Genomic DNA, 16276 nt, shown 5'->3' with positions numbered 1-16276 from the left:
TATTGTCCAAGTGACACACATCATGTCAGTCATATTTCATTTAGTCAGTATTTATAAGGCAAGACAATAATCCTTGAAGGGAAACCCATTTCCCACTGCACTTAGCAATATGCAACATATTGTCAATGAATGATGATGACTCCATTTGCTTCCTTGTGCAAAACTCCAATGCAAACAAGTTGAGGTATGTTGTTACGATTGCTTTATGTGAAAAAACAAACAAACAGACAAAAACAAATGAAGCAGCTCCTTTCCACTATATATACATATATCCCTTTTTTAAATTTTATTTTAATACACATAAAGCAGGATCGTAACATTTTATTACCAAAGTGAATGCGTGCACTTCAAAAGTACCTCAACTTGTTTGCATTGGAGTTTTGCACAAGAAAGCAAATGGAGTAGATGTCACATTTCTCAGACAGAGAGACTCTGCTGGTATGCGTAAATACGAAAAGCTTTTATCAGCCTGAAAACAATGAAGCATCTTGGTGTGGAACAATGTCTTTGTGCGGGCGCACATGTGACTCATGCTTGATTTTAAACTTTGAACACGATCACTCCACCCTCTAGTTTCTTATCTTAAAAGAAGTGATGGTTACAAACTGATGGGAACAAAACACTGAAGTTAGATTAGCGTTAGCCTCTATACAGTATAAATCATTTTATTTGCAGTTTGACAGTAACATGCGGACACACAGCACTATAACATGGAGCATATGTTTGGTTCATTTAGTGGCTCAAGTGTAACTAATCGGTGGCTCCTCTAAATCCTCCAGTGTTGACGCGTGCGATTGTGCAGCACAAACCTGTTTACTGACGCACGACACGGCTTATCATGGCTCACACACAGGAAACAACTTTACTCACATGCTCATGTCTTTACACATGCTACAACACTTATGTTGAAAATGTCTATTTAAACTACTTTTTGTTCATGTTAATGTATTTGCTAAGAAAAATATAATTGAATCACACATCACATGTAGTCTGACATCTACAAGGGTTACAATACTAATGGTCTGATGTGAAATGATGACATCATACGTCCATATGCTGGTCGCTCTGGGCAAGTGGCACAGTCAGGGGCGCGTTGGGGAAGCGGATGGCCTCGCTGTTGCGCCTCATGTAGGCGTGGCCACTGATGGGGTACCACATCTCCATGAAGGTCAAGGTGCCCACGGTGATGGCGCAGCGGCCCAGCACCTTGAAGCCCATCTTGACGTAGAAGGGGACCAGGAAGTCCTCGCACATGAGCACGGCCCGCCGCACCTTGGGCAGGCAGCGCAGGTACTGCAGGTAGCGCCACATCAGGATGGGGCCTTTGCCCTGCTGCCGGAACGTGCGATGAACCGCCAGCACGTGGATGTGCGCGGTGGAGCCGCGCGGCTTGTGGAGAGTTAGGGCCCCCTATGGAATACAGACTTCACTTCTATTTACCGTGGCTATAAAAAGTCTACACAGTTCATCCAACTCAAATCCTTTAAATCTGTCTGCTCTTCTGTTACGTCAGGTGTGCCACAGGGATCTGTCCTGGGGCCCCTCCTCTTCATCATCTACCTCCTACCCCTCAGCAATATTTTCCGCAAATTTAACATCCAATTTCAATGCTATGCTGATGACACCCAACTACACCTCTCTACCAAATCCTCTTCCATTCTACCACCCACCTCCCTTATGGACTGTATCTCTGAAATAAATACCTGGTTTACGCTAAACTTCCTGCAAATATTTTTTCCCCCTCTTCTTTGTAGTCTTATAGTCTTTTGCAACATATTGTACGGTGTCCTTGAGTGCCAAGACAGGTGCATCTAAAAATAATGCATTGTTATTATTATTATTATTATTACACACCCCTGTTCAAATGCCAGGTTTTTGTGTTTACAAAAAAAATAAGACCATTTCAAAACTTTCCCCACCATTAATAGGTACTAAAACCTTTCCAACTCGATTGATGGAGAGGGTAAGTTAATATAAAGAGCAGTGATAATGTGGTTGCATAAGTGTGCACACCCCTTTGTAACTTTTTTTAAGACAAGGAAAATGGCTTATTAGGCCTAGTTTGGACATTTTCACTTAGGAGTGTACTCACTTTTGTTGCCATCATTTTAATCAGTTTTTTTCTCTCTACAATGATGGCCTTCCAGTAGCAAACTGTAATTTATGTCCGTCCGTCCATCCATCCATTTTCTTAACCGATTGTCCTCACAAGAGTCGTGGGGTGATGGAGCCTATCCCAGCTGCCTACGGGCAGTAGGCGGGGTACACCCTGAACTGGTGGCCAGCCAATCGCAGGACACACAGAGACGAACAACCATCCACACTCACAATCACACCGATGGACAATTTTGGAGCATTCAATTAACCTGCCATGCATGTCTTTCGAATGTGGGAGGAGACCTGGAGAAAACCCACACAGGCACAGGGAGAACATGTAAACTCCCACGTCCTCTGCAGCGGGAGGCGGACGTGTTAACCACTAAGCCACCGTGCTGCCCCCATCCATATATATATATATACACATAAATTATACACATATCCCAACATGAAAAAGCATGAAAAGCAAAACAAAACAAGAAATCACAAGCACATACACAACATTCACAGCCTTTGCTCTATCTATCTATATATCTATCTTTTTGATGCACCTTTGGCGGAAGTTCCAGACTCAAATCTTTTGACAATATGATGTCTGCTTGGACACTTTGGCCCATTCCTTTTTGCAGCATCTCTCTCAAGAAATCACAAACTTTTTTCATGTGGTCACTAGACAGTATTGTATGTAGAATCTTGAGGAATAAAATATGTTGGAATGAGGTTAGTGTAACACGTATCAATAGGTCATCCTGGAAGGGGGATTAGCCCATTTGTGGTCCTTTCTCAAGGTTTCTCATTTTTCCCCTAATGGGGTTTTTGAGTTTTCCCTTGCCGTCTTGTGGTTCGATCAGTTGAAGTCGTAGATATTTGTCAACTGTGGGCAAGTGAAGCCCTTTGAGACTCTTGTGTGATTAAGGGCTATATAAATAAACTTGACTTGTGTAAAAAGCAAAACGCTCATTCGAGGAATTAATCCTGCCACGCTTTGCTCACAACTCCACACTGTTTAACATTCATCGGCAGATGGCTTACAGTGGTGAGCCGGTCGCGGTCCCACAGTGATCCGATGATGAAGGCCACCAGCCGGCCCTCCTCGAACCAGCCCATGGAAAATTCGGGACACAGAGTGAGGAAGTGACGCACCTCGTCCAGGTGCAGCGGACATTCGCCTGACACGGAGATGAACGCTGGCGTGACAACACACAAGCAAACATTTTTACTGGAGTACACAAGAAAACTTGACGCTGATTTATCATAATTTATTATTCATCATGTGAATGTCATTTTATGTGATGGTCTTTTTTTTGATGAGGTAATTATTTGAGTGACCTGTAAGAGCAGAAATTTGGATAGTTCATTTATGATTATACCTCTTGAAATTAAAATAAATATTTTTCTTCAATTAAATATTTAATAACCCATTTTTATGAGCTGATTGACTGGTAAAAGAAAAAAAAAATCATAAATAAAAGTGGCAGCTACACCAAAACTGTGTAATGCCCCCCCCCCAACCAATCAATTTGAAGATGAGTTGTAAGGACAAGACGGCGACCTCTTACCCTCTCGCTCAATCTCAAAGACGCTGATGGCATCCTGCGCGTTGAGAGGTCGGACTTCGCTGGCAGGAAGTGTGTGTCTCCGCTGGATGCCGGGCGACACCGAGGGCAACGGCTGCATGGGTTCGACGGAGGGCTGAGCGAGCACGGAGGACATGACACGCTTGAACACCCGTTGGCCCCACTCCAAGCGCCCTTCTGCAGGAGCGGCTGCGGCGGGCCCTGCGTGGACCGAGCGGACACGCTTGGACTTTTTAAAGGACGCCCGTGAGTCATGCAGGTCTCATTTGCATTTGAATATCTGACGGCGAGTCGAAGGCCTCAGCTGCTTGCGGCCTCCTGCCGAAACCCGTAATTTGTTTGCACTCACATGGATGCCATTTGAGTTTTGTTTCTACAAGGCATATAATCATCAATCTCCTCCTCCGGCATATTCATTAACATCCACTCAATAGAGGTCGAGCATGAGTCGCTAAAAGCAGCTGTTTACATGTATGCAGTTTTAGTGAATGAGTCGAGAAATACGCGTGTGAAAATTTATTTGAGAACATCCATGCACTTTATATATCACTTCTACGGTAATATAAATGGCAACTATCATTAAAACCGCAATGATAAACAGTTGCCAATCAAAATATGACCTCCTCAGTGGAGGTGATATCGGGTGATGTGGTCACTTACCTGTTAGCTTTGTTTTGGATCTTCAGGTGGAACAGTCCTTGTGTGTCTGCCTCCCACTCTAGCAGCACACGCACGTCCCTCGTCATTATGGAGTGATTATTATTATGGGTCACATGATGGAGGATTACAGAAGTTGTTTCCACAACTCGATGCATTAACTGACACGTTATCTCCTCTGCGGCAGGACGCGGGGACAAAAGCTTGGAAGATGAACGATAAGAGTGGCAGTAGCCCAAAAAGTTGAATGGCTTTACAGTTTTTCTCCACAGGTTTGGCACATTTCTTCAAACTGAAATTACAAATGGTTGTGTACATTTAGCCTACATTTAGCACAATGTGCCCACATTTAGCACATTTTCCAAATGAATAGACCTTGCTGATCGAGCTGGATTAGTTGTTTTTCAGTCTAATGGCTGTCGTCTCCAAAACGTCATCAGGATTTCAGTGTGTAAGTCATAATATGCTAAATCATCTGTTCAATTGTCAAAATTAGTCAAGCATATCACAGCGGATCAGTGTAGAGGATGGTTGAGACATTCACGTTTTTTTCCCTCGCAGCATTGCAAGGGAAAATATCCACTGCGACGTGGATGAAGACCTTTGGCCAAACAGAGAGCAGCGTATGGATGGCCAAGAGTGGGAAGGTGATGATAGTGACTTCACAGTAAATTCTGTAGAGTAAATTTGACTCAGTTTAAGAGTAATATTTATACTTGGAAGAGAGTAAAATAAAGAATAAAAATAAAATAAATCACTCAAGGTTTGAGGAACCTTCATGTTGGAAGATGGCCCGCAATACCACCTGAGCTATGCCTCTTCTACTGTTTGCTTAGTTCAAAGTTGTTTTTGGTCTCAGTTATGAAGATTCAAGCTGACACGAGCAATATACTACAGTAACTAACACATAGCAGGAGCTCTGTGGCTCAGGACGTCGATCGGCTGTCTCCCAAGCTGAAGGTTGTGAGTTCTTTCCTCAACCCTTGACTGACTTTATTGTCACTTCTTTATTTTACTCTCTTCCAAGTGTAAATATTACTCTAAACCAGAGTCTATTTGGTCCCGCTCTAAATAGAGTGAAATTTACTCGACAGAATTTACTGTGTAGTGAAAGCGTTACAGTAGTTGGTTCTACATTTACGCTGTGCGCTGGATATCATTTTAGTATTTCATAAATATACAGAATTTGGCCAAGACTTTCTTTTGTTGCACTCTAATGTGTAAGTAACTTTGTGTGAATTAAAAGTGTTGCAATTTCCTTGACTGTGAGTGGAGTATGTCAAACCGCAAATATTGAAAACTGCTCTTGTAAAATCCTTTCCCCCCTCAGTTTTATATATAATTGTGTTTTGTTAGCAGCACCTCTGCTATTGTGACAAAACATCTAATGATTTTGACTTGCAGTGCTCACAGAATTGCCAAAGGGACAATGCATTGTGGGTGCACTGACTGCTTGTATGACATAGAAATTTGATTTTGACACATAGGTGAGATATATGAGCTTTTGCAGATGATCCATGGTGTTGTGCAAAATCATCCAAGTTAACTCTTTGACTGCCAGACGTTTTCAGAAACGGGATGTCGCCAGTGCCAGCCGATTTAAGCATTTTGACTGATCTTTCAAGGTCCACAGAAAATGTTGTGTTTGGACTATGGAAACACACATACTACCAAATGAAAGATTGAACTCTCATCTTTCATCAGAAAAAAAGTTTGTTTCTACCTTATTCCGTTCTTCAGTAATCAACAATAGAAAATGGTTAGTTTCACTGAAATGCTCTGTTTTGAAACAAAAAGCGGAGAAAACAAGCTTTTTGTGAAACAATGTTATTTCATGCACTCTAGTGAATTGTACACTTCTTTTTGTCCATGAATGATGCCACAAACACCTAAATAGTGCTTTACTTCTGTAAAACACTATCACCAACAATGAAAAAGTGTTTTTAGATTGCAAAATACGTTTATTTCAATTCAACAGTGTAACAATTTGACAAAACAATTTCGCAAACTATTTACAAATGTGTGCAACTGTGGTACTATTTACAATTATGTGGATGTTTCAAATACAGTTTTTCTTTTTGTAACACTGCCCTGCGTGCAAGGAGAGGGAGCAGGATTTGCACAACAGATACGTTTCACTGCGATTGTCCCTTTCGCGTGCAGACGTTATACTTTCTTGACGGCCTTTTTTTTCGGGGAATAGCAAGTAGCAGACTGTACCCACTCCTCCGATGAATATGCATTGGACTCGGGGCACTCTTCGTCGTCCGATTGAACGTCCGCCCGTGCAGAAGTGCTCGGTTGTGCTCCGCGTTTTCCGGTGTTAGCATCGCTAGCCGGTGAACCTTTATGACGTCGTCATAGCCGCCGTGTCAACGCTTCCAACTTCGGCGTCAACCTGAGTCACCATCATCATCATCGATGATGTTCATCGTCGTCATCAATGTGCGCTTTAGCGTTGGTCGATGCCTTTCGTCTTTGAAAAAAATTCCCAAGGGTGAGCTGCTAAAAACCGGTCGCCATTGTTCGCTTCTTCAGCAATCTAGCTCCGCCTCACGTCTTCTACTGCCGTGTCAACGCTTCCAACCTCGGAGTCACCATCATCATCATCGATGATGATCATCGTCGTCATCAATGTGCTCTTCAGCGTTGGTCGATGCTTTTCGTCTTTGAAAATAACTGCTCCAGCGTGAGCTGCTTGCAACCGGTCGCCATGTTCTCTTCCCTTCCCCAGCCATTGTCCCCTCTAGCTCCGCCTCACGTCTTCTACTGACGCCTACCCAATCTTGTCAAAAGAGAGTCATCGCTGCCATCTAGGGGCCAAAAATAGTCATTAGGCTAACTAGATCTGCTTGAAACTTTCACCACAGCTGGCCAAGGCTTTCCTCCACCCGTTTCAAAAAATAAATAAATAAAAATTGGATGACGTCTTTTAACTCTTTGACTGCCAGACGTTTTCAGAATCGGGATGTCCCCAGGGGGCAGCACGGTGGCTGACTGGTTAGCACGTCCGCCTCCCAGTGCAGAGGACGTGAGATCGAGTCCGGGCTTCGGCCTTCCTGGGTGGAGTTTGCATGTTCTCCCCGTGCTTGCGTGGGTTTTCACCGGGTACTCCGGTTTCCTCCCACATTCCAAAAACATGCATGGCAGGTTAATTGAACACTCCAAATTGTCCCTAGGTGTGAATGTGAGTGTGGTTGTTCGTCTCTGTGTGCCCTGCGATTGGCTGGCAACCAGTTCAGGGTGTACCCCGCCTACTGCCCGAAGCCAGCTGGGATAGGCTCCAGCACCCCCGCGACCCTAGTGAGGAAAAGCGGCCAAGAAAATGGATGGATGGATGGATGTCCCCAGTGCCAGCCGATTTAAGCATTTTGACTGATCTTTCAAGGTCCACAGAAAATGTTGTGTTTGGACTATGGAAACACACATACTACCAAATGAAAGATTGAACTCTCATCTTTCATCGGAATAAGAAAGTTTGTTTCTACCTTATTCCGTTCTTGAGTAATCAACAATAGAAAATGGTTAGTTTCACCGAAATGCTCTGTTTTGAAACAAAAAGCGGAGAAAAAGCTTTTTGTGAAACAATGTTATTTCATGCACTCTAGTGAATTCTACACTTCGTTTTGTCCATGAATGATGCCACAAACACCTAAATAGTGCTTTACTTCTGTAATACACCACCACCAACAATGAAAAAGTGTTTTTGGATTGCAAAATACGTTTATTTCCATTCAACAGTGTAACAATTTGACAAAACAATTTCGCAAACTATTTACAAATGTGAGCAACTGTGGTACAATTTACAATTATGTGGATGTTTCAAATACAGTTTTTCTTTTTGTAACACTGCCCTGTGTGCAAGGAGAGGGAGCAGGATTTGCACAACAGATACGTTTCACTTTGATTGTCCGTTTCGCGTGCAGACGTTACACTTTCTTGACGGCCTTTTTTTCCGGGGAATAGCAAGTAGCAGACTGTACCCACTACTCCGATGAATATGCTTTGGACTCGGGGCACTCTTCGTCGTCCGATTGAACGTCCGCCTGAGCGTGCTCGGTTGTGCTCCGCGTTTTCCGGTGTTAACATCGCTAGCCCGTGAACCTTTATGACGTCGTCATAGCCGCCGCGTCAGTGCTTCCAACTTCGGCGTCAACCTCGGAGTCACCATCATCATCATCGATGATGATCATCGTCATCATCAATGTGCTCTTTAGCGTTGGTCAATGCTTTTCATCTTTGAAAAAAACTGCTCGAGCGTGAGCTGCTTGCAACCGGTCGCCATGTTCTCTTCCCTTCCCCAGCCATTGTCCCCTCTAGCTCCGCCTCACGTCTTCTACTGACGCCTACCCAATCTTGTCAAAAGAGAGTCATTGCTGCCATCTAGGGGCCAAAAATAGTCATTAGGCTAACTAGATCTGCTTGAAACTTTCACCACAGCTGGGCAAGGCTTTCCTCCACCCGTTTCCCAAAAAAAAACGTCTTTTAACGTCCTTGGCGGCCCTCCGTAGGTTTTTACTAAACGTCATTTAACGTTTTTGGCAGTCAAAGAGTTAACGTCATTGGCGGCCCTCCGTAGGTTTTTACTTGACGTCTTTTAACGTCCATGGCAGCCAAAGAGTTAAGAAGCACTAAGTGAATGCAGATGAGCCAAAGCAATTGAAAAGGATCTTTGCAGTTGTGACAGTACCGACTCTTTGTTTGGGAAAGGAACTTGGAGTAAAGCATGTGTGAGCAGTTTTGGGATATATATGTGCTTTTGCTAATGAACTGCACAAATGAGCTTGCAGTTTTGAAAATGTCATCTCTGTTTCAAGAAATGTGCCAAACCTATGGAGAAAAACTGTAATATTAAGTCTTGAAGTTGTGCGATTCAAACTGATGATGGTATCTTGAAAATCAATGTTTTGACACTTTAAAATATTATACAACAATTCCAATCCATTATTGAGCCAAGGTACATATACAGTATTGCACATCTGTGGATATTTCATTATCTTTACATGGGACAGCACTGAATAAATGACACATTGAAAAGTAGTCAATGTACAACTAATATAACAGTGTAAATTCCCTCAAAATAAAGCCAATAGCTAAAACCATGGCAACAAAAGTGAGTATACCCCTAAGGGTCATTTCGTGTCATTTAACAACATTTCTGAAAATCTTCCAACCTAATCATCACAGAATTTCTTGAAAAAAAATCTCGTACAAATATATCTGTGTTGATAGGAAAAAAAATCAAAATATTAGGTCTCTACTTTCTCATAAAAAATCGTTGAATGAAGGGTTAGACTTTGAAAAGCCATAAAAAAAAAACCTCTCTCACCTGTAGCCTTCAACATTTTTACACTATGAATAGCCTCCAAACATGGAATGTCAGAGGTGTATGCTTATTAAACTTCTCCCACAATTTTGGCTTGTTGAAATGAAATTGAAAAATTTAAGATTTGCTGAAATCCCAGTTTTGCAGATAAAAGACATATCTCACTTCTGCTCTATCTCTGGTGTCAGATGAAATATTCTCCAAATGATGGTTTCTTTTGGGTGATTAGTTTCACAGATATTAAAACCAAAATGGAAGTAAGCAAATCTTTGCCCAACGTCATAGCCGCTCAAAAACTGACAACAGGTTCAACCTTTCGTTCTTCTTCGTTTTTTTGGGGGGGGGGGAGTAAAAGTATTTTTAAAATCATATTCAAAAGGGGTGAGAGGGTGTTTTGCCTCATTTTGACACAGCGATTTAAGAACAAAAACAAAATCCTGATATTAGTGGGGTTTTGTGGCGAGTTTTGGTACTGCATGCTATTCCAGGCCTTTGCGTAAACATCACCGCAGGGCACCTCCAAAAGACTGCATTCTAGTCCATTTGTTCTCAACCAAGGGTTAAAGCAAAAAAAATATATAAAAATCATTTGACTGATTTTAAATTGACTGCAGTCAATTAACACACATTTTGCAGGGCAGTAGGGCACACACAGATAAATTCTTTTTAAATAATAATATTTAGGCATTAATCAGGGATGGAAAATGTGACAAGTATACGACCGCTCTAGGAGGGTGCAATTTAAAAAAAAAATACTTAATACATACCCAAAACATCAATTTGATGCATTTTGAGAGATAAAAATCATGCAGACTTAAAAGACAGTATCAATGTATAATAAAATATCTATCTATACATGGTCATGTTATGCTATATAAGCAGGGTTGGGAGGCTTACTTTTAAATTGGATTCTTCTGATACAGTTTCTCGTTACTTGTTGTAAAAAAATGTAGTTATAGATAGATAGATAGATAGATAGCTACTGTAGATAGATAGATAGATAGATAGAAAGATAGATAGATAGATGGATAGGCGTGGATGGGTGGTGAACTGTTCACCTCAGATACATAGATTATTTATTCAGCCCATGAGGGAAGTAGATTTGCTTTCTCCATAACATTTGTTGCCATCATAACGTGTAAACTGGGGGAAAAGCGGACAAATAACGCTTATGAAGACAACAGTTACAGAATCACCCCCATTTTTTTTTATTGATTTATTTAACAAATTTAAATCAAAAGCCAAACAGCAAACATTAATCGAACAATACACACAGTACACAACAATCTCACAATAACAGTAAAGGAAAAGGGGAAAAAAGGAAAAAAATAAACAAATAAAAACGCCAGGGGTCTTAAACTAAGAAATATTAAAAACACCCAAACGAGAACACAAAATTAAGGTCTTGATAGCCTTCTTATTTTTGGAAGTAGAGATGGACTGTAAATATACATCTAACTCTTACAAAAACAGAAAAAAAATAGGTTTCGACTTTACCCATTTACATTTATGAATATAAAACTTAGCAAGATAAATTAAAAGATTAATCAAATAATATTATTTTTTAAATAAATTGTCATAGTTCAAAAATCCGAACAAAACATTCGGTAAGGAAAGCTCAAAATTACAAAAGATATTGTCAAAAATAAATTTGCAAATGTCTTGCAAATGCTTGCGAGCATAAGTACATTTCCAAAACAGATGCACAAGAGTCTCTGATTGGGAGCCACAGAAGGAGCAGTTCAGATCCATATCATAACCACATTTAACAAAAAAAAGATTTCACAGGATAGCAACAATGAATAATTTTGAAAGACACTTCCTTTACCTTGTTCACTAAAAAGCATTTCTGAAGCAGGGTCCAAATGTTTTTCCAGATAGTTCCAGTATGATTTTGCAGTTGACACAGACACAATATCAGATTGGAAAAAAAACACGGATTTTGGCGATTGTTTTTATGACATGAAGGATTGAAACATAATCTACCAATTGGTGATTCAGTGATATCAGCAAAAAGGACTGTCAGCTACAACACCAATGTGACCTCTATACAGCATTAATACACCAGAAGAAATAGCATAAAAAACTACAGCAAATTGTTTTGGCGTCACAGGTATCATTAAGTGTAGAAGAAATTCCTCATAATTAAATAAGTCCCCCCCCCGCTGTTGTTGAATAATTGACTCACCCAGATAATATTATGATCAAACCAAGTCTTAAAAAAATTAAAATAAAATTGTTCTTCTAACAATGTCGTGGTTATTCCAAATAGAGTAGCGGTGTGGTAAAAAAGTTATGCTTGTAAATGAGTGACCAAGCAAGCAATGCCTGTTTATGGAAGTTCGATAAGCGAATGGGGATTCTTTCAATTTTATAATTACATGACAACAGAAATCTAAATCCACCAAGTTTGGAAGATTCACACCCAGATAACATTGCCTTCATCTCTCACAAAGACACGCGCGCGCGCCGTAATTATGACCTAATTAACGATGATGGAGATGCGTTACATCAACCGCAAAACGAACTTTTATCCCATTTTGACATTTTTATTGTTAATATGGTTTTTAATTAGTATATCAGTGCGTAATATGTAAAGAAAGTGGAACTCTAACTCACGTTAGCATGTAGCGGGTTAGCAACTTTCTCCTCCGTAGCAGGACGCCCCAGCACGCTGACAGTTAATACTTCTTCCTTTTCTTCAGTGGGTAAATTGCAAACAGTGAATAAAGATTAACACATCCTCTTTCCCCTCCCACATTCAAATTGGCCGTAGTGTGTGGAGGACTCGACTCTCGACATGTCCCTTCCGCAATGCCACCCTGCACTCTAGGGACAGAACGTTTCGCCAACTTCTCCTAATATGTCTTGCTGCTTCTCTATAGAGAAGGTACACACAGCATGACATTTAAGACCTCAACCAGATATTAAAAATTCAATACTTATGACAAGAAGAATTTTCAAGGTGGTACAGTATTAATAAATTCAATGCGTGAAAGCAATGTCAGTTTAGTGATGGGATCTTAAACAACAAACGTGCAGTCCCCATGGGGACTTGTTTATAGGGTGCACCCCTGTCTCATTTTTCAAAATGACGGAAATCCGTCCCCACGAAGGAGAACTTTAACCCCTGTTCTCAACCCAACACAGCTGAGGATCGTTATCAGGCTTGATGCTGAGCTTGCTGATTAGCTGATCATTTGAAACACGTGTTGGCTGAGGGAGGCATGGAAAAAAAGGCTGAATAGGGGTACTCGAGGACCGCAGTTGAGAAACACTGGTCTAGTCTGTAGGACGGGTGTCGAATCAAAAATCATACGTTGAAAAGAACTTGTCAGGATTGGGATTTGAATCTACGCCTCCATTTGGAGACCAGAAGGCCCAAATCACTGAGGAAAGATGCAAGATGACATCTTGAGTCTGGCGCCTCAGACCACTCGGCCATCCTGACATGTCAAAAGAAACAAAATATCCGCCATGGGATACAAAATCTTAAACAGTCAATGCATCCTAAAGCACTTTCCAGCAGTGCGTTTTGAAAACCATGCCAAAAACGGCCAGAAAAACACCATCAATATCAAGATTTCAAAAAATTAGGGAAAACACCCTTCCAATTTTTTAAACATTTTAACAAGAATTTGATCTTCCAATAAAACTAAACCTAATACCTACCTGCTGTCAGTTTTTTGGAACATGACTCTGAAACTGGGCAAAGATTAGTTTACTTCCATTTTCGGCCTCAATATCTGTGAAACTAATCATTCAAGAGAAACCATATTTTGGAGAATGTTTAAACTGACACCGGAGAGGCAGAAGTGAGAGATGTCTTATCTGCAAAACTGGGAGCTCAGCCACTCTTCAAATTTGCGATTTCATTTTGACAAGCCAAATTTTCGGAGAAGATTACCTAGGATATAATTGATTTCCACGCCTGACAATCCAAATTTGGAGGCTATTAGTAACAGATATTGACTATTTTGAAAGCTGCAGGTGATAGTTTTCCTGATATTGCTGTTTAAAAATGTACTTTTCTTGAGTGTGATTACAAAAAAAAAAAACATTCAAACTACATATATTCAATGATTTTTCTTGAGAAAAATATTGGCAAGACAGACCTAATATTTTAATTATTTGTTTATTATTTAAGTATTTTTATTAGAATTTTTTACAGGATATTCTGAGATGATCAGGTGGGAGGCATTGGGATGAAATGACACGGAATGACCATTAAGTGAAAATGTCCAAATTGAGCACAGTTTGTCATTCTCCTCCCAGTGTCATGTGACTCATTAGTGTTGCAAGGTCTCGGGTCCAAATAGGGAGGCCTTGTGTTCAAACTTATTTTATTTCAGATGGTGTCAAGTGTGTGTGGCGACAACCACGTGAGGACAAACAACACCAGCTTTTTTTCTAAAAATATCATTACATGGATGTTTTATTAAAATACATCTTCACAAAATGATGCATATATGAACAGTACACGTGGCATAAATGTGTTTAAGGGAGTGGAACAAGGCACAGAAGATGAACGCAAGATAATTGCAAGAAGTTGGAGACAGACTGTCTCCAATCTCTACCTTCATACACAAGCAAAGCATTCTTCACACAGGGTTGGAAAAATACTACCCATCTCAAATAACTTATGTTTCTCTAATGGGATTTCGGGATAAGATGAATGCAGTCTCTACTTAACGAAGCTCTACAGGACCAATAAGGCAATGTTTGTTGGGAAAAGAGAATATTGGCATTCCAACCGCTGGTGTCTTTATACGACATGCTAAGGTGCATGTGATAGGAAAGGCGTTCATACTCAAGAAGCTGACAGTTCCTCACTGAAGGTTGAAATTGAAGGCAAGTTGCCATTTATTCCTGCTGGGGGGTGGGTGTCTCGTTGGCGTTGTTGTCTGTGACCTTGTTTTCCAGCTCGTCATCAGACAGGAGGTCCAAGGACGATCCCTCGGCTGGCAACTGACGTCTGCCTGAGCGACTGGAGGAAAAACTGATGGGGCCGCCACGCCTACAACAACAACAACAACAGCATAGTTTCAGAAATTCAACTAACATTTTTCCGTTCTCAGCACATATTGCTATGGTTCGATATGTAGAAACCAAAGAATGGTGGGTACATGTTGTATCAGTAAATGGAAATAAACTATCAATACCTGTACAGTGTCTACCCAGAGCATCTACCAACTTTCCCACTACTTACCTGCAAAACCTGCCTACCTACCAAAAGCAGCTAATGCCCTACCTACGACACTATCCCCCTTTCGTAGTACCTTCCTATACAGTACACGCCTACTAACTAGAGCTGTGCACAAATAGGTGGCAATTGAATCCTAATTTGCAGACTCAGATCATATGGTGTAGCATCACCGGAACCGGCATTTACAGTTTACAGTTACCGACTTAAACCATGTTACTAGTTCAAACGCCAATAGGCAAGGCATTTTGAAATGCTACGTGAATGTTTAAAAAAAAGGAAGCAAAACACGTACAATTTCAAGCAAGCGGCTAGCCACAGAGATATCAATACAGAGTTATACTTCCCTCTGAGTGGCTGCCATGCTGAGCAAGTCTTAGTGTGAGTTGGTCTTGTGGCTTGCATCATAGCTGCATGTCTGATGTTTGTAACAAACCAATCCGCGTCAATATTGCTAAAGAATTCAATGTGTTCTAATGAATTTATTGGAGCCAAACACACACAAAATGGCGGCTATATGCAGGGTCATCAGTAAGCGAAGGCTTGCTCTATTGCTAATATAGCTATGGTCGTGGTCACTAGCTAGTTTAGCAAGAAGAATAGGCTATAACCCATAAAGCATACAGCATGCTCCCTTGAGGATAATTTTCTCTGGTTTTACAACACAAAGTGTGCAATAACCGACCCAGATTCTACCGTTGGACACAATGCAACACGTAAGATAAGTCATTTGAAACTTAAAAGAACAACTTTTCTGCAATCCAGCAATCCAAATAACTGAGGCCCCGTCCAGACGGAAGCAAAGCCGGCTTCGTTCCTCAAACAAATCTCGTACACACAGAAGCATTTCAAGACTTGCGTGTGTCCAAAAGAAGACGCTGAGGACGTTTAACGGCTGTAATGTCTGGAGTCTGCCAAGTCTGGAGTGGCGCTGTAGCGCAGCCACAGGGAGTTAAGGGAAAGCGTAGAAGAAGAATCAGCGAAGAAGACGAACACTTTTTTTCTCCTAACTTTACTGCAATCTACAGAACAAACATGGCTTTGCATGTATCAAAACAACATGAAAAATATGAACACAGGAGAAGTGACAATGGCGGGTGATTCAAGTACAAGACTGCTTGTTGAACGTGGGAATAAAGAAGCAAAATATTATGCTGCAAAAGCATAAGCAAGCTAAGGAGGCTGCGCAAAACGACTATGACACGGCTATCTGCCATTGTTGTTGACCGATTGACGGTTCGCGCGCAGTCACGCGAGAATTGGCGCATACGTCGTCGAGCTGCGACCATTACGTCATCACTGGAGGAGTATCTTGCATATGGTGTCTAGACGGACACGTACGGGGCGCATTTTGAAATCTTTCCACTCTGGAGCCCGGTTTCAAAAGTGATCGGTTTTAAGCTCCGAAACCGCGCC

The 16276-nt window shown here is 41.2% G+C and overlaps 2 protein-coding genes across 3 annotated transcripts in view; both read right to left on the bottom strand.

The window, feature by feature from the left end:
- Positions 1-644: 644 nt before the first annotated feature.
- On the bottom strand, positions 645-4413 carry LOC144043332 (serotonin N-acetyltransferase-like). The gene is made up of 4 exons (XM_077556847.1): positions 4335-4413; positions 3657-3875; positions 3130-3284; positions 645-1410 (listed from the first exon to the last, which is right to left on the bottom strand). Exons 2-4 carry the CDS (start codon positions 3808-3810, stop codon positions 1042-1044), a joined length of 678 nt encoding a protein of 225 aa, XP_077412973.1. The 5' UTR covers positions 3811-3875; positions 4335-4413; the 3' UTR covers positions 645-1041.
- Positions 4414-10791: 6378 nt separating this feature from the next.
- LOC144043236 (myosin-10-like) overlaps positions 10792-16276 on the bottom strand; it is a 60530-nt gene continuing 55045 nt past the window's right edge. For both annotated transcript variants that reach the window (XM_077556603.1, XM_077556604.1), the window contains one exon: positions 10792-14674. In XM_077556603.1, coding sequence (XP_077412729.1) covers positions 14521-14674 — 154 coding nt within the window. In that variant the 3' untranslated portion in view covers positions 10792-14520. The remainder of the gene's footprint in view (positions 14675-16276) is intronic.

The sequence above is a fragment of the Vanacampus margaritifer genome, chromosome 2 (genome assembly GCF_051991255.1).
Source record: "Vanacampus margaritifer isolate UIUO_Vmar chromosome 2, RoL_Vmar_1.0, whole genome shotgun sequence".
Taxonomy (NCBI): domain Eukaryota; kingdom Metazoa; phylum Chordata; class Actinopteri; order Syngnathiformes; family Syngnathidae; genus Vanacampus; species Vanacampus margaritifer.
This window is presented reverse-complemented; position numbering and strand designations above follow the sequence as displayed.